Source organism: Pelecanus crispus, chromosome 5 (genome assembly GCF_030463565.1).
Source record: "Pelecanus crispus isolate bPelCri1 chromosome 5, bPelCri1.pri, whole genome shotgun sequence".
Lineage (NCBI taxonomy): Eukaryota > Metazoa > Chordata > Aves > Pelecaniformes > Pelecanidae > Pelecanus > Pelecanus crispus.
Genome location: NC_134647.1, coordinates 24,514,007 through 24,533,352, shown reverse-complemented (window position 1 = coordinate 24,533,352; position 19,346 = coordinate 24,514,007). Strand labels below are relative to the sequence as shown.

Here is a 19,346-nt window from a genome sequence, read left to right as displayed (position 1 = left end):
GTCGGGGCGGCCCTTCCCACTCTTACCCTAAGGATCCTGTTGAAGTCCTCCTTGTCAACTCTCAAGAAGTGGCAGTTGTCTTCACGCAGAACAATGGATGCTGCTCTGGGAGCATCATTCACAAGCGCTAACTTGCCAAAATCATCTCCTTCATGTAGAGTACATACCACACCCTGCACAGAGCAAAACATTTACATGCAGAAACCCCTCATTACTCTGGATTCTATTGAAAGTCCTTGTACAAACACCGGACTTCACAATCAAATACCAAAACAAATCTATTTGGCAGGAAATCAACAGCCAAAATAATGACTAGGAAACAATACTTGATAGCTGGTTATTACTATTACTAAAGAAAGGCAAGAAAAGAAAAGAAAAGAATTGGCTTGTTCTCCGAAATTACATTCAGTTTGAAGGACTCTTCCAGCCCTGCTGAAGACAGAAAGTTGTTGAGTTGTTTGGTTTTTATTTATAGAGGCCCTAAAAAATAAGATCACTTTTGCAGAAATAACATATAACACCACATCCTCAGCTGGTGTAAATCAGCAGTGCTCCATTTACTCCAATTTATAGTAACAGAGGATCTGGCTCACCCAGTGATGTAAAAGATGTAGCTAAATATGGGTTACTTAGGAACAGACTTAGCACCAGGGCCTCTATGCTAGATTTTGGTGAAATGCTTGGTGTTCAGAATGGAGGATTCTCAGTCACTGAATGAGAAATCAATAGGGAAGTAGGTATTTTTAAAGACTCAAGGGATTGCTGTGTACCAAAGTCCTATTTTTTGCCTTGAAAAATCTCTCTCATAAACAGGAAATTTAATAGAGGTGCTTTTCAGTCTATAGCTTAACTAAAATGAAGAGCTGGCATAAATTTGGGAGGGGTTCATCCAACCTGAGAACCACTAGTCACAAAGCAGTACTTCTGTCAGACATGCCTGACATGCGTGAGAGAAGTTAGCCATACAAATGCAAGAGGATATGGTGGTAAAGGGACAGGGCAAAAACCCCCATGAGACAGAAGTCTGGCAATTCACCAAATTCCAGCAAATTACTCTGTCCTAAAGATACTGATTTAACTCTGCTGAATTATATTCAGAAGGTGTGTAATATATCCCAAAATTATACATCAATCAACTGGAAGTATAATCATTGAAACCACTGGATCATTTCTTAATAAAATTACATTCAATTTGTTTCCTCAGACAAAGCAATTTTGCCCTAAATTAAACTGTATTCCTTCAAAGTTTACTCTTACAATTTCAATAGTAAGAATCATATAAAAAGGCTTCTGAAAAAAATACCTTGCCATAAATGACTACGTTTACTGATCCCTTTAGGATAATGTACCAAGAAGTACCTTCTTCTCCCTGATTAAATACTACAAGAGAGAGAAAAGATTTTATGGTGAGAATATAGTTACTCAAAATATAAATGGGCCAGATTCTGCACCCAATAAAATTCAAGGTAACTGTACTGCAGTCATATTAATGTCTACCTTGAAAAAGGGCATATTATGATTTTAAAAGCAATTGCCTTCAGATTTTAGGGAAAAAAAACCCGCACCCATATAGTAGTTATTTTATCACACTGATGTGAAAGTTGCTTTTAGTTTCCACGACAATTGCAACAACTACTTTATTGATACATGTCAGGTTATCACTTACTAATCAGCACACAGATTTGGATCCCCCCAGTAGCACCATGTTCTAACCCAATTCTCTAGTGGCTGTGAATTTGACATTCATTTGCTAAAACTTCTCAGTATAAACAGGTCTGAGTAATCTAAGATTTTAAATCCTTTATTTTGTGCAGCAAGTTTGGTTTGTTTTTTTTTTTTTTACTACAAGGATATTATTAAAATACATTTTAAATAGAGATTGGTCCAACCCAAATTCTAAATAAAAATGCACCCAAATTGTAGGTGATACATATATTCAACCAAGGATATAGAATTAATTTTGGTACTGTCCTTGCAATCGGCAACAGACCAAGCCAACACCTATTACCCCAGGTTTTAAACACTGAGTGCCAGTCAAGTTTGAAGAGTGCATCCGAGTTTTGCTCTTGTCATTCAAACATTAAGAATTTAAATGTTCGTGCCACAGGTGAGAAAGAAGATCTGACAGGACTCCATTTACTTACAGACCGTTCCTGCTTTGGGATGTGACTCAAAAATGAGGACACCTGCTAACTCTCGCTTTACCTTAAAATAGATAGAGAGAAATTACAGTTTTTATATGTATCTTATTCTTCCTGGTGGGAGGAAGTCACATAATATACCCCGGTTGCTGCTGTCCTTCCCCCTGCATCGTTCAGCACTCATTCAGAGTCACACAGGCAGACAACTGTCTGCTTTGCTTGATGTCCTATTTCCTACTGATTGGCTTTACGGAACATGAGCATCTGCATCTCCTGGCTCCAAATGGCTCACACAAGGGCATCTTTGAGATACAGGTCTCCACATCTTTCTTCATACACACACATGTGAAACCATCATTAATAATTAACATTAACATGATGGAAAATTTCAAATGGTAACAGCTAATCTGTTACAGAAGATAGCTGGCAATTGTCAATTACTCCATGGGGCTCTGCGGTACTCCTGTTCTTCCCTGAGAAATCAGTACCCTTCCCCTTACTGACGTAAGTCTGGCCACTTCTGCTGTGTCGAGCTGCGAGGCACAGCCACCTGGACCTGCTGAGGCCCCTCTCCGCCTGATAGCTCCCGAGGCAAAACATCCAGACCACTACCTCTTCCAGGAACTGGCGAATGCGACACTGCCCTTGGTGTGCGCCTGCTCCTCACTGGGTTTGTATTGCTCTGGTGTGATTAGCTCTTACAACTGACTGGGCAGTTGCCTCTAGTGAGACGCTGTTTACAACCGCTTTTTCTCACTGTAAACACTGATAGTGTTACTTTCACAAAATACTAGCAGCACTGGGAACATCGCATTTTCCTGAGTTTTCCTATATGCTTTATGTCTCTCTTCATACAACCACAAGTTTCCAAGGACTTGGGGGCCAATTTCCAAGCAGTGGGATTCTTCATTTCAGAGAAAGTCAGCTAACGACAATCCATGTTTCGGAGGTACTACTATGTAACTGAACCGTGCCAAATACAGATCAAAAGCTGGCTCCAACATATATTTAGTAGTAGTATTTTCACACCATTCTCCCAACTGTTTAAATTAAGAAAATTTTTAGGCCATGAAGAAAAACTTGAGGAGGGGGGAGGAACTCTCAAATTTTGGACACAATCCAGCTGAGAGTCTGGTGGCTGCATCTCCTAAGATCGGTGGACAAATTCAGGCTCTGATGTCCTAAAGGCACGCACCAAACCTTTGCTCAGGCACCAAGCATAAACATAGCACGTCAGCCACCTCTCCTAGAACTCCTTCCTGACAGCCAGTGCAAAGCACTCCTTGTTTGCAGTCTAAAGGAGAAGAGGGTTAAATAGAGGTGTTTGGACAGGTTTTTTTAGTACACTGACCAGTGAACGCACCCACAGGCCTGTGATTTCTATAACAATTAGCTTACCAAACTCTTTTATAACCTCTGCCTGAAGGCAATGACGCTTTCATAAGGACAGGAAATACAACCCCATTAGCACTGTTCTGCACATTTTAGAGAGCATTCCTGTCCATGTACGTCCTCAGATGTCTTCTCAGGTGTTTCAGTCATTTGCCTCTGCAGTGAATGAATCCTCTTGATGAAGTCAAGAATTTGATTTGTTTTTAACACTGTATTATATAATTGTTTTTCATTTAAACATTAACTTCACAGGCTTCTCTAGCAGGGACCATGCAACTTGAATTTTATCTATTTTACTTCCTGCTGCTTGTGATGTATCTAGAAAACTTATTATGTTAGGAATTATGCCTTGCTTAAAATGAATAAACATTCCATTTACTTTCAAGTCGATTGACCCTTAATCTTCTGGTTCATATAAGCAATGCTGTCTGTTGCTCTTCTGAAGATTTGCTCTAAGCTAGTCATGGTATCTGTCCTCTGCTTCAGTTCATGCTGCACATAATAGGCTGGCATTTCCAAATTCTTACTAAAAACATGGAATGAACTGCTCTTCTTCAAAATGTCGGGTATTTCTTGCAGTTTGTATCATTTGCCATACTTGTTCTATATGCTACTTCCTGTGGATTCTGACCTCAAGTCTGAATTTCTTCCGAGCTGGAAATATTTTGTGTTTCGGATTTTTTGTTCTTGGTTATGTCTGTAGTATCAAGAGTGTTCTCCACTCCCTCTCAGTATCTGTCTATCTTGGGTAATTTCTTTTGTTTGATTTGAAAAGGGTCATTTCTGGATCTTACAGAAGCCTTTCTTTAGATACTTTTTTCCTACATCCCAGAGATGCTTAAGGATTTTGGCTGGCTGTTCCCTCTTAGCTCAGTTACCAACTCTGGATGCATATTCTTTTTGTAAAACATTGCTCAGGTGTTATATGTTTGCACGGAGTACTACCTTTCTGTAATGCAGCTTCATAATTAGCTGCATCTGTCCAAGTTAGCTGAGAATTATTGAGAATATCAAGAGCTTCCAAAGAAGCTACTGTCAAACAAAAATCTACTTTCTGACTGGCTTCCTTTTTCTGAAAGCACCCACATCTTGCTGCTACCAAGTAAAGTGCTATTTAGCTTGTTTCAATTGCCTACACAGTGTCAACGATGGTGAGACTTTAAACAGCTGCATTCTCTCCTCCAGGCATTTTCTCCATTTCATTTATTCTTGGTTCTCTGCACTGTTCTTGCCCACTCAGAGAGAAGGTGTCTGATGAGGTTTCCTTCACTCAGTGACCAAACTCCAATCAGCCAGCACTACACAGTACGCTTTTCTGCATTGTGTAATTCCTCCTCCTAACTGGTTCAAGCCAAGACTTCCTATAGGTCATAAATCAGACATCTATTCTGCAAAATGCAGTAGCACCACAGTCTCAGGTGTCAGGTCAGATTACACGCATCTTAATTTCAACTCATATATGGACCCAGAAGAAGGCACCTGTGCCAAGTGAGTGAGGTAGGGGCTGTGCAGAAACACATGAAGAGAATTATATCTTATATCCAAAAGACAACCCACATCTGCATAGTGCTTGGGTGGTCCTAACAGGTGAGAATAACTTCTTTGCATGGAAACTATAAAGGGAAAAGGTTGTAGGCGCTCCAATTCTAATAAAGCACCAGAAATCAAAATTCAACCTCCCTTTTGGTGATGAGTTATATTTTTAAAAATGCTTACTGTGGTAGAAAGATGAGATAAGGCCTTAATGTGAAGAAGTTCTTCATATATAATTTCTAAGTCATCTACAGTTCTCTGGCCAGGCCTGTAGAGAGAAGATAAAAAGGACAGCAAAATGCAATAAATGCCCAAAATAAATGCTTCACACAAGTACAAAACAACACAAAATGCTGTTGTACTGTCTACTGAAGGGTACCTCCTCACTAAACAGGGACTGAACGATGATTCTGGCTGGAGGACTGAAGCACACAAAGGATGGAAGTGCTATGAAACCACCTGAATGACACCGAGCAGCAGCCATGGCAACCACCTTAGAGACACCCCGATTAGGCAGCCTTCCTGATGAAATCAAGTGTTCTATATGTAAAATGGTCAAATAAATCAGAAATGGTACATAAAGATCTGTTCCTTTCAAAAGGAGTCCTGAGTGTGGGACCTGCACTATTTTTCACATGGCACTAATTAGTTGTAGGAAACAGACACCAGTAGTGGTTTGTAAAGGAGTGCATGAATTTCTGCTGAACAAATTGGCAGAGGCAGCAGTGCATCTTGGAGGACAGTAAATGACTGCTATAGTTAATGCTGAGTGCTGTTGTTCAGCCACAAAAGTAAATAAGAACCATTCACTAGATTCAACTTCTCTCACTGAGAAATACAAGAAGCTGCCATTAATAAAAAGCATGCATTGATGAAGGAATAATCCTCCTATATCACAACAAGGAATGAGGCTGCCACTGTGATAGAAATAATTGCATTTCTGTAGTCTACACACTAGAAAATTTTCTGATTGCTAAAAAAGGACACAAATACTCTCAGGACTGCAGTGTGTCAGAGATACTTCAGAGGATATCATGAACAGTACCCATGAGAAGGAGTTGTAGGAGCGTGTGAGTAACTCCTAATCTTTTTCTCACTCACAAGATTCTCTTCAGTTAAAGTGTCTGATACAACTTTATTTTCTAAAAGGACAAATTCTCCTGTGATAATTTCAGGCAGCTCATTGGAGTTACATACACACACAGAGAAAAAATCCTTTAGAGCATTATCCCAAGTTACTTTTATAGGACTAAGTCCTTTCAAACCATATATTTTAGATTTGTGAAAAGCAGAATATAAATAATTAAATCAATGGGCTAAGAACAGAAGAATAGAGCAACCTGTCATAAGAAGGGAGAGAGGATAAATTTAAGATGTGAGGAAATGGGATACAGGAAGTCCAGGCCAGGGGCAGGAGTTTCAAAGGAGAAGGTTTACATGTTCACATTAAGAACAGGCTAGTGCACAGTTCCAAACCCCACTGTCCACAATGTGTGGTGTCAAAAGAATTAACAGCACAGTTCAATCTTTGGACAGCCCTAAAAGAAATGTCACAATGAACCTTTCTGATAGCAGTTTTCCTCCTAAAATGTCAACATTACAGGAGATTCTAGCATCCAGAGAATCAGGAAAGTCATATAAAGAAATATAGTGCTCTACAGGTTTTCTGCTTAATAACCTCTTGGATCAACAGTCTGTCTAAATCATGTGTGAGGTAGAGGGAGTACTCAGCAATCCTGTCACTCTGCAGTTATATTACATCTTTTTGCAAAAGAAGTTTGATGGAGACTTCTTTTGGATGAAGGAAGTGCCAAAGAAGTCATAGGAAACATAAGGACAACCGACATCATCTTTGCTAAGCAAGCTATACTTTTCATCTGTTCTTCACTTACCAATGACATACATTTACTATTACCCAGACTAAAGACCAATTTAGACAAGAAACGTTTTGGATGAAATTATTCTTTTCTTACACAAAATGGAATAAACTGTTAAGGGAGAAACAGAAACTGGTTTGGTACTGCTATGCCCTCTAGTGACTCAAAATACTCTTTACTATTTCTAAATCTGGCTTGAAATTACAAGGCTGCCACTTCTAGTGATTTATGTGGGGTACTAGCAGCTTAATTAAGTACAGAATAAAGCTAAGCCAGTACTAGCTACCTTTCACTGGAGATTTAAGAAACACTAAGTAAGGATTTTAACAAATAATACTTCCCACAGGAGGTAACGACTTTGATTTTATTACATGCTTGCAAAACCAGCATGTCTTGGACAATGGAAAACATAGTGTAACAAATTAACACATTTCTACATGAAATTAAAATAGAAAAGGATGATGTCTTACTACATCAGATCTCTACCAAGACAAAAGGGTACACTCTTCTTTCAGTATGTCCATTTGCCTCCTGGGTTAGCACATTGGGAGGACTGACAATCTATAGTGGATGTACCCAGTCTTTACTTCTGCTTCTGCAGATGTCACGTTGAGAGATATTAGGCATCACTGCTTCTGTAAAACCTGTGTGGTGACCCACTGATGTTGATTTGTAGGATCCTGCTGTGTAAAGACCTAGTTTCTGCAGGGGACACATTCTAACAGCAATAGCTGGTTATAGACAGGATAATAAATGGAATAGGTAGGGAACGAGGCTACACATTAACGGACAGGACAACTCAGGTGATATTAAGTGATCAATAAAAACTGTTCAGTGTTTGGAGAATTTATCAAGGTCAGAGACATGGAGCTTCTCTGTAACTAGGATGTTGACAATAACATAGTACTTTGCCATTGATAAACCATGTACATACAAGCAATATCACTGCTAATTTTTATTACACAGCTAACCAGAAAATTCTCAGTAAGAACAAGGGAGAAGATCGGAGACCCCATAACATTGTGATTATATGTCAAATAAACATATATTTCCAGAGCACAAATTTTGTCTTCAAGTACCATAAAGAATATACAGGAGACATGAATAATTTTACCCACTACCTGTGTCTGAGTGTGAAAGTGAATGCATGTTCACTTACTCTAGCACAGAAGCTAATTATGTAATCTTTGTACTTGAATCAGTGCTCCTTGATTAACTCCATAAATACCATCTACTACATATAATACCCATAAACATCAGTGAACTAATATGTGGAAAGATAATCTGTATTTCCTGTCCCAGGAATAACACTTGGTTTATTAAATGTCATTGGCAGGAAACTCTACCAAGGACTACAGAACTTAATAATCCAGTATGATTCTTACTACTAACAGCTGGGTGGGATATCTAAATAAAACATTTTAAGAACAAGAGAATAAATATGTCTTGATCAACTTTTACAAGACCTTCAAGAAGCTATAGATTCTTAGCAATAATTAAATTGTTATTTTATTATAGATATATTTTGTGCTGTTTACCATGTTTAGATTTTTCTCTTCCTCTCCCTAGCACCCTGTCGACCTTACTTCTGCAAGTGAAAAAAATTTGCTGAGTGCAGTCACCAAGAGTATATGACAGATTTATTGTTTCAGTCATACTGCTATCTTACTGTAGCCTAGAGTATTAAAAAAGAACATAACCCATAACATCATCTGAGTTCAATACTGTTGTCTGCTGAATATCATTCTGCCGTTAAAGACTCCTGTTATTATTGTGTTTAGCTTTGTATTAAAGCATCCTATTCAATTAGGGTTTACCATCAAGTTAGCTATATCTGAACACCATTAAAATAAAGTAACTAGAAAAATGTTTTCAGGATGTATTTTCATACTGAAGGATTGAAACACTTGTAAAGAAGAGCTGTGTTAATGCTATAATATTTTTTCCAGGGACTTGCTCAAGGTCTGCATCTGTGCTCCAGGCATTATAAGGAGCAGAGAGCTGTGTTTGCTACTTCACAAAAAGCTATTTTCACATTCACAGTGTATGTGTTTCCAAAGAAAAAAAACCCACCCAATAGCAACAAGAGCCTGCCAAAAATTTCCCTGAGCTCTATTCTGTTTTTTAAACTATAGAACATTCTTTCACAGTTTGACAGTTAAAATGCTGCAGTTAATGTAATAAACAGAGAATTTTTTAAGTCGGCTGTCAAAACAAGTGACACTTTTTGCTAGAGATTTTCAGATTTTGAACAATAGAAAGTACCTTTCAAAGCAAAAGCTTCATTATACAATCAAATTCTCAAAGTAATTTTCTCATCAAAGAATATTGTCTTATTTCTTTCAGGGTAATTATCCGAGTTCTGCAACCTCTCCGGAAATGGTGACTATTGTAAAATGCAGCTGTGTTGGTTTGAAAATTGTGGGTCCTACTCAGGTCAGCTAGAGTCAGTGTCTCTAAAGCCCTGACAATGCCTTGAACTTTTGGCAGCTGTAATGGTGTCTAGTCAAAACTAGCAGGACTCTGAGGATTCATGGAGATTCTAACAGCTTTGATACAGCACAGCCCAGGGTGGATTTTCAACTGACAAAATCATAACGCATGTAAACTGAATACTAGAACAGTAGTTAATATGGTGCCCGACAGTACAAGCTTGCTTCCATGAGCAAAGGGCAGCAAAAATAAGCACTTTCAGGGACAGAGAAAGACATCAGATGGCTGTCAGTCTTGAGAAAACCTCTTTCCCCTCACTATATGGCATGAAAAGTCTCCTGTGAATATTTTTTTGGGTGATGCTGCGCAAGTGATGACACAGAGGGGAGAGCAGTACTTTCCACAGCATCATCCCAGCCTTCTAGCTCTCTGCAAGGAGTGCAAATGATAATCAGTGCTGATCCTGCCAGGGTAAACTTACACTGGCTGCTCTGAAAGTCGTGGTGGAAAGCAAATGTAGTAGGCAGCCAGAAACCATGATAACCTAAGGGGGCAATTCTCCAAGAGCCAACCTGCTCAGTCAGCCTGAGGCAAAGGAGATAGTGCAGAGGTGCAGGGTCACAGCACACATAGCACTGCTCACGGTCTCCTAACGACTGGCAGCTGCTCATGGGTGCAAGAAGCCCTCTTTCGCTCCTCAGTGGAGAACGCACAGGACATCTCTGTGAGTACAAAACACCTCACTGCCCTGACACCATAAGGATTTATGGAAGCCCCATGCTCCCAGTCTGATTTGTCTATGTATTTTGCGTGACAGGGAGTGAGTGCTCCTTTGTTTGTGTTTGACTGGGCCACTAATGAACAGAGGAAAGAGAATTTGTACTTTTTAAACTATTGGTTGATGGCAGTGTTACCTATTTTTACAAGCACAAGTATCTGATGTCACTTTTTGAAATTCAATGCTTTTAGCAGTTTTTTGGAAAAGTGCCATTAAACGAGCTTACAATCTAAACAGACAACACAGGGTCAAGAATGGAGCAGGGAAAGGATACAGATGCAAACAGAACAGGAGCAAACACTTGTGTTAAGTGGATTCAAAACATTTTTAGTACAAAAAATGTTCTCACACTGTAGGCAGGGCCCAATCCTATCCCACAACAAAGAAAAACTTAGCCAATGGCCTCAAGGGAGCAGGATCCAGCTTTGTGTACTTAGCTTTTCTGAACTGACCTTTACAAGTAAATCTTCAGTGAAGATGACCTTAAGTAATTCGTTATTCTCAGTGCGCTTAATTAGCAACAAAGTATGTCTTCAGTGGCCCCTAAACACTACCTGCATAATGAAGACGTTGCCTTCAATGGAGGGTCAAACAGAGTCTACACTGGTTGCTTTGAAGTCACTACAAAGCTGCCTGTAAAAAAGGCCTTTAGCACAGTTTTCAGTGTGACCAGAACATATTGCTGAAAGGATGGTTAGCCAACCGATGGGTGAGAGGACATAATCTGATAGCTGTGAAAAGGTTAGGCAGACATCCTCTGTGGTCTAGGTACAGAAAGCATTTTTTTTTCCAGTGTATTGATTTTATAACAATAAGAATGGATAAATAAACCCACAGAGCCACATTTCACACCTTGCTAGCAAACTACAACAGGCCAAGTCCAGCCCATCTTAATTCAATAAAGTTCTACCAAGGATGAATCCAATTAATGGCTGCCACTGAAGACTGTAATTGAAAGGTACCTGCTGTGCCATCCTACCACTCACTCACAATAACTGAAAGCAGCATAGTTAACCGAATGGCACGTCTACACAAAAAGTGTTAACGGAGCAAGATTCTTCTATTACCTGCAACTTACTTTTGGGGAGACTCAGAAATGAAACACAAACTCATAATGCAGCATTTCCTCAAGGTGAATATGATGGCATTCATGGCCTTTGATGGTTATTCTCAACTTACAAGCATTAATAAGGACTGGAAATGACTTAATATAGACTTAAAAACTTTACAGGTTGAACAAACTGGCACTGAAGTGGAATAACTGGCCAAAGGATGCCTGATAATAAATGTAGGTTTCTCTTGTTTCCACGTCACAAGGAAGGCCCATGCATAATCTCAACTCATTAATCTACTTACGGTTTTCTGAGAATCATCCTCATATGAGCATCTGGCCCAATCTGAGACAGAAGAAGCATAGTGTCCTGTAGCTCCTCATCACACTCCTTTTTCTCCTCCTCGGTTGGCAAAGGGGCATCTTCACACTCATCGTCCAAAAACCGATAAAATAAGTATTTGTCTTGAAAGTGGTGTTCCTGATCCACTGAAAACAACATAACATATCAAACACTAAGCTCTCCTCATTAAAATTAACCTCATAGAAATCTGTGTAGCATCGTATATGGCACAGTTATATTAGTTAAGACGGGAAAGAAAGCTACAGAGAAACTGCAAGAGTATGAAACACCTTTATTTCTCACATATGTCCAAATTATGTAGCTTGGAGGGTACACTTTTAGATTGTGTACTGCAAATACTTTCCAAAAGGCTTGTATATATGTATGTTGTGGGTGTGTATACATATATGTGTGTGTGCATGCGTGTGTGTGTTTTTCCTGTTAGATCTGGTTTTGTTCTTATTGTTTCAACCCATTTCATTTAAGCAAACAATTCACACTGGGGAAACGGTTACATCATGAATTTCTAACAGGTGTTCTCTAGCATGAACACCTTGCCCTATGTGTTTCAGACAGGGCTAAAAGGTAACAAAGGCATCTAAACTCTTTCTGATGTACCAGAAATGTACATCATCAAGATATAATTCCAGGGGAAAGTTCATTGACCTGTGTTCTGGTGGAAGAACTTAATGGAAATACTACCAAGAGAAGACTTCTAAAGAGAGGCTATGATATGGCAAAGGACAAACCCTTGGTCTTCCAAGCAAGTCAGAGTGATGTGTTGAGTTGGATACTGTGATACAGCTTGCAACAGATTTCCCCTGGAAGTTCAAGGCAGTATTTGGCAGGAATTAAAGCTAGAGCCCTTAGCGTAAGGAATCGGGGGAAACAATCTGTCTTCTCAGTGTGGAAATTTCTCCCTGGGATATGGGAAGCACAACAGAGGATAAATGGAAGTGTATTGTAATAGAGCTGCTCTTCTGAACTTACTAAAACTGTACATGCAAAGCTTCAAATATGAATATTGCTTTAGAAAGCTACACTTTTGAGGATTATAATGTCCTGTTACCAAGTAAATCCTGCCAAATGGAAACTGAAGGTCAATATAAAATACAGTCAGAAAACTAACATAAAATCCCAGATCTCTGCACTGGAATATTTGGAGTGCTGAATTTGGGAACCATTCTAAAACCACTAAAAATCATTCCAAAATTACGGATCTGAGCAAACACAAATGCTCACATCTACTTCCAAATGCTGAAAATCTTTGATGAAGATCAGTTTTATGTATGGTAATACATCTTTTGGTTTTGGCCTGAGTGCTATACAGCTCTTGCAATATAATCACAAGCCAGTGTATTCCTAAGTATAGAGTTATCATTATAAATTGTTCATTTACTTTTCACTATTCTCATAAGTTAAAAAGGTATATTGGTAGCAAGATTCATGTAATACTGTCTGTGTGTTGCACCTGCACTTACGAATGAACAGGTTGCTCTGCAGCATTTCTTTTGAGCTCATGATCCCTTTCTTTTTCATGAAAGAGATCTACAGAGGCACTGATGTCACACATCGCCCATGTTTTAGTCAAGTTGCTGATTTTGTTTATCTTACCATGGTTAAGAACACCTTCTTCCAGCAATACTTGCCACATGCCAACAGCCTGGGTTCGTGAATGGACACAAGGACTTTGCTGCATCATCCAATCAACTAGTTCTGTCCCCACACAGCATTGCCTGAAGGACAAATAAATAGATAGAAATGAAAAGGGAGCTAGCCAAGAGAGAGATCACACAGTGTCTGTCAAGAACAGTGATATCTTAAACTCTGTATAACCTTAGTCAAATCTCCCTACAGAAAACACATCACCATCTATGCGTATATGCTTGAAATACCGATGAAGGTGTTCAGTTTTGAGAGGATCTCCTCAGCAAAACAACAAGTGTTTTGGGAAAAGCAAAGTTCAGACGATCAGAGTGACCCTGTGCCACCTGGTACAAAACCTGTTGCACCAGCGCAACCCAGATTTCAAAGGAAACCTTCGCTGTATACCATGGGATAGCAAAAGCCTCACACTTTTCAGAATCCTGCATGAAAACAATCATCTAACACTGCAAGAGCTTTGCCAACGAGAACAGCCTCCACAGGAAGAGTGAGTGTTATGAGGATGTTCCTTCCTTTGTAACCACACTCCAGCCATACTGTATTTGGGGACATATGTTTGTAGGTCTACAGTGTTTCTGAGGCGCTCTCATGCTAGGTGCTGGTCACCTCGCAGCTCCTGACTGACCCAAAGGCAGACAACAACAGGCCTCAAGTTCTGAAGAATGGCCAAAGAGGGAGAAAAAAGCAAAAAGCCCATGATCACTAAGTAAAATTCTTTGTCCTAACACTCACTAGCTCAGCAGAACAGAAGCAAAAAAGCAATGTGATCAAAAACTTACAAATCTATAACTGATCACACGTAGAACAGAGAGGAAGCTGGCTAGTCCTTCTAGACAGGCTCTCGTGGCTCCACACTCCTTGCATCACTTTTAGAAACCAAGGAAATAGATAATACTGAAATTGCTGAAATTTAGCTTAAATAATGCTCTTCCAATTCAAATCCCATTTTGACGACAAAACTTGCCCTCACCTGGATCCAATCTTAATTTTGGCATTCCATATTTTAAAAAAAACAAGGATAGAACAGTAAGAGTTTTTCCCACTTATGCATAAGATAAAATGGCGCTGTTGTGTGGACCAGCACTGGTCTTCATTTATCATACATGCTCTTTTATTCTTCTAGGTAACGTCATATATTCTCAGATCAACTCACAAGCTCCAAATACCTTGCATCATCTTAAATACATTTTGGACTGAAATATGGAAAATCAATGCACTTATCTTAAAAGCAGATCAGCAACATATTGATTTACTCTTTAGAAAAAGACATACTCAGAGATTTTAAACCAATTTTTATTTAAATATACTCTGAATAATGCATTAGGTATTTGATTTAAACATTAGACAGTAAAACAAATTGATTGTTCCTTAAGCCAACAGTAGATAGATCCTGACTCCTTGAAGTCAGATTCCTATTCTACAAGTGCTATTGTTATCCCACTTCAGCAAGACAGTGCTGCCACCAGCAGGAAGATAAGAAAGCCTGGCAATACACTGAAGAAAATAATTTTAAATAAAACAGAAAATCTACATAAGGAATGTTTCACACCAGGTGAATTTTCAGAACTCCACACTGAGCAACACCGCTGTAGCAATCAGTACAGTAACATAATACATTAATGAGCTTTCCTATTATCTCTTACTGATACACAAAGAGAACAGAATCTACATTTTAACTCGATATTGCACAGAATATTCCAGCTAACTATGCTATTAACTTTGGAAGAGTTTTTGTATGTGAATACTCTGTTCACAATCATGGACTCAATTTCCAGTCAAATTACTTCAGAAAAGATTTACCAGGCCCATTAAAGACTGCATAACATCCAGACTCAAATAGCATCACAGAATAATTTCAGACCTTTTGAGACCTGCAAGTATGGTAAGGCATAAATCACAAATCAGAGGATGGCAGGCATAAAAATTCAGAGACCTCTATACAATCAGCTCACACACCTGTAAGTCTTCAGATGGTATTTACGATCTCTTATCATGTGAGGGGCTCGGGACAGAATTGTGTTCCGCAAAATCTTTCCAGCTCTGAGGATCTTTTCTGAAGGAACCTTGGTGATCATGGAGAAAAAAAAGGGACCAAGACACACACATTTTAAACTTTCCGCAATCTCTGTACTGCCTTCTGAAAAACAAAACACAAGTTCTCTTCTCCCTAAATTAAAAGTCCTTGCACAGATGCTTACTTTTGCAGAGCAGTGTAGTACATATTCGGGATTTTAAGTCTCACATACTTATCACATCTAACAGAAAGCATCACTTCATCTGATACTCATCACACTGTTGGAAATAGGAGTTATTTCCATTTGTCCAGTGGCCTGGCTCTACAGCACACCTATGTCCTATTACCTGTGTAATGGTTTTAGTAGGACGATGTGGGATGTGAGGTTCAATAAGAGGTGTCTGCAAAATAAAATAAAATGAATTACATTTTTAAAGGTTGAGCAGTAAAATAAAATAAGGCTAAAATAAAAAACTGAACAAAGAAGCTGTAAAAACAAAGAATGACTTATAAGTCCAAGTTCTGCCCAGGAGACGTGAGTAGCAAAAGCTCTCTGAAGACGTTCTAAAGACAAACTTGGCTCTTAATACTCAGCCAATTAAAACAGTGACATGACACATGAAGATGAAGAAACAAATGTATGTTGAACTTTCTAAAGTACTGATGAAGCGTGCAATGGCCAAACATCGTATCAGATCTGAGGCTACGCAGGCACAGCTAGCTCTTCCGCTTGCTGCTCTCGACCCGCAGTGGGCACAACAGCGTTCCTCCACGTGCGGCTGCCTCCGCCATTCAGTCCCCCACCATGAAAACTCTCTCCTTCTTCAGCACCTTTTTCTGTTCGGCTCTCTTTTCCCTTACGGCATAACACAAGAAAACAGCAATGAAGAAAAAGCTCTGCTCCCACTCTCTGTCTTTTCTAAATATCAGGCCTAGCTGGCAACCCTTTTATAGCTGCTCACTAGAGCTCTCTGAAATGCAAGAGCATGCAGGCCACTTGCAGAGACCTAGGTAAGGAGTTTCACAAAGGGGCTGGTGAAGGAAAAAGAAGAGTAAAGCAGGTCACTTGGTTCTGCAAAAGGAAGAGTGAAAGGGAAGGCTATCAGGGCTCTACGAGAGAGAAGCAGAGAAGGGGATGAAAGAAATGGGAAAACAGGCATGTAACGAACAGGTAAAAGGAGAGGGGGAGACAGGAAGCACATGGCACAACACAGAGGAAAAAGGAAAGCAGAGGCTTAAAGGACAGTAGGAATGGAGCCAAAGGAGAACAAAACGGAACTTCAGCAGCCATCTCAGAATGACTGGAAGACATTTTGCTTTGTTGGGACTTGCAGTTAATAGCATGGACCAAATTCACTTCCAGTGTGAAACGTCAGGAGACACGACACAAGGGCTGAATTTGGCTGGCGTTGTGGGCTCGCTGACAGGGCAGATCACACCAAACACAGAGGTCTCCCACAAGGGCGAGACCTTGCACTTCAGCCCATGGCAGCCACGGCTCCCGTACGCCCGTGCAGCAAAGGGAGGGCAGCCAGGTTGGAAGTACGGTAAAACACATGCCGTGTACTGCTGGGTTGCCAGGTATCAGTTTTCTTAACCTGGGCATCTGTTCGTTAGCTCCCACAGGATTTTAATGATGTGACAAAGTCCTTCTAGTAATCAAATAGTGCTAGGAGCTACAAATGCACCAGGAGACTATAGGTCAGCCCGGAAGGAGAAAATGAGGGAAGCATGTGACAGAAATCAATAAAGATAAGATAATCTTAACAGAGAGGCCTGTATATGGAAAACAATGAAAATGTTTTTTCATTTCTACCCATACCTTACAAGAAATCTCTGAAAAGGCAAATCAGTACAATTAAATTGGGATTCCTGATTTTTCTCATTAATAAGTTAACAATTTTTCAAAGACTCATTTAAGTTATAAACATTTCTGTCCCACCAGAAGGGACATCCCTCAAAATTTCTTTGTTTCTGGAACTGTGTGGAACATGTTTAGACAGTCTACATTTACAGTTAAAGCATGTTAAGAATAGCAAGAATCTTTTGAAAGATGCCTCTAATGCAAACAAAACCATTGGATAACAGTTTCAAACAGGTAAATAAATAATGAAGTCAGATATATGCCCCTAAGTATTAATAATTTTTGCTTCCATTTTCTTTTAAAAGGATTTCAAGTCCTCATCAAGTTCAATGAGACTGAAGGTAAATATATACTTAAATGGTTGGCTAAATTGACATTAAAGTCATTATGAAAATTCTTTTTAAATTCTATATTCTTAAAAGATTTTTTAAAAATCAATAAAGCTCAATATACTCAATCTAGCTTCCAGATTTTAATTCTAGTTAGGAATATACTTCAAAGGAGAGATAAAATGCATAAGACAAAAAATATGAGAGACTTTTCCAGCAATAGACTAGTGAAAATGAATCACGTTTTTGTTCTTCAGAGTTTCTGTTAAGCTACAACAAAAATGCATAAAACTAGTAGCTGAAAAAATTGAATATGGATGAAGATTTGTCAATAAATCTCCCATCCTAATCAAAACAGAATACAAGAAAGCATTTAGAAGAAATCTGATTCAACCCAAAAGTACAGAAAACACTCAAGGTGAAAGCTAAGGCACAGCACAAGAATCTGCGGAAAGCAGCAGGAAGGCTTGTTCACCAACATTTGATCCTGACCAATACAGAAGGATCAACTGTGAAGACAGAAGGTAACTCGTGTGAAGGTGATCATGAAATGATCTAGTGTCAGAATTTTACAGAAGGAAGTAAGAACATTAAAGTAGAAACAATGGACTAGGAAGAAAAATTCCCATAAAAACAGAATACTGATCACTAAATTCCTGGAGCAGGTCATGAGAAAGCAAGTGTAAGGTAAAAGGAGTTAAAGAAAGCTGGTAGTTACTTAATGAAACAATACTAACTGCACATACAATATATCCTAGCACAGAGCTAGAGGTTGTAGTAAAGACTTAACTTAGCTAAAGAAAGAGCTCTTCACTGAAATACAAGAAGGAAATGTACAGAAACGATAAAGTAAGGGGTTTACAAAAGACAAGTATAAAAAATAATTTGAATAATGAAGGACAAAATTAGAAAAGCAAATGAGCAAATGAGACAGACCTATCAAGAAATGTCAAGAGCTACAAAAAATATTCCACAAATACATTAGTAGTAAAACAAAGAGAAGGAAAAGTGTTGATCCACTGCTCAACAGAGAGAGATCTATTGACAGATAATTCAAGAAGGCCAGAAGCAGTTCATTTATTTTTTGTATCAGTGTTCATTAGAAAGATCAGTGGCAGACAGATAGCTAATATCCTAAGTAGTAGAGTGAAAGAAGTAAAATCTCAGCCTGAAAAAGCAAAAGAATGGATGAGAAAATACTACATAAATTAGCTATTTTCAGATTGTCTGGGTTTGTAGAATTTTATGCAGGAAACTTGAAGAGCTTGAAGAAACTTAAAGAGGGCTGCAGCCATCTTGGAACCATCAGCAGTCACCTCTGACAATTCCTGGGGACTAAGAAAGGCAGCAGAAGACAGAAAAATGGGAAAAGGAGGAGCTGAAAAATTATAGACACATCAGCTTAACTTGTATTCCTAGAAAAAGTCCATTTGTAACCACTTGGAAAAGAACAGGGAGATGAGTCTCATGTGACATATATTAATCAAGAACAAACCATGCCACACTCATCTAATTTCTTTCCATGACCAGGTGGCAACACAGATAGATTGGGGAAGAAACAGTACTTTTTCAACCCTTTACTTTAGTAAGACTTTGGAACCATCTCATATGATAATCTCTTCTGCAAAGGGCAGATTAAATTCTTACAAAATAGGTGCAAAGCCAGTTGGAAAAGTATATTTTGAAAGCAATTACCAGTGAAACACTATCCAATTGTGAGTCATATCAGAGGTCTGCTCTGAACAGTTCTCAAGAATGTACCACAACTGATACTATTAAATATTAACACGGGATGAAGTAGAATGTACACTGATTGATTCTGCGGGAGACTTCAGGACGGGAGGGATTGCGTGTACCTTGGAGAATAAGTTTACAATATGATGCTATTATGCAACACAGATAGTGCTGACTACTCAGCTTGTTCTC

General features: G+C 39.0%; 1 protein-coding gene across 1 annotated transcript in view; it reads right to left on the bottom strand.

The window, feature by feature from the left end:
• The window catches only part of RAPGEF4 (Rap guanine nucleotide exchange factor 4), a 161,036-nt gene that overhangs the window by 40,564 nt on the left and 101,126 nt on the right, over window positions 1-19,346 (bottom strand). The window contains exons 7-14 of the mRNA XM_075710086.1: window positions 15,575-15,628; window positions 15,170-15,276; window positions 13,163-13,284; window positions 11,511-11,694; window positions 5,250-5,334; window positions 2,145-2,205; window positions 1,304-1,380; window positions 27-173 (exon numbers count right to left, since the gene is read on the bottom strand). Of these exons, the coding sequence (XP_075566201.1) occupies window positions 27-173; window positions 1,304-1,380; window positions 2,145-2,205; window positions 5,250-5,334; window positions 11,511-11,694; window positions 13,163-13,284; window positions 15,170-15,276; window positions 15,575-15,628 (837 nt within the window). The remainder of the gene's footprint in view (window positions 1-26; window positions 174-1,303; window positions 1,381-2,144; window positions 2,206-5,249; window positions 5,335-11,510; window positions 11,695-13,162; window positions 13,285-15,169; window positions 15,277-15,574; window positions 15,629-19,346) is intronic.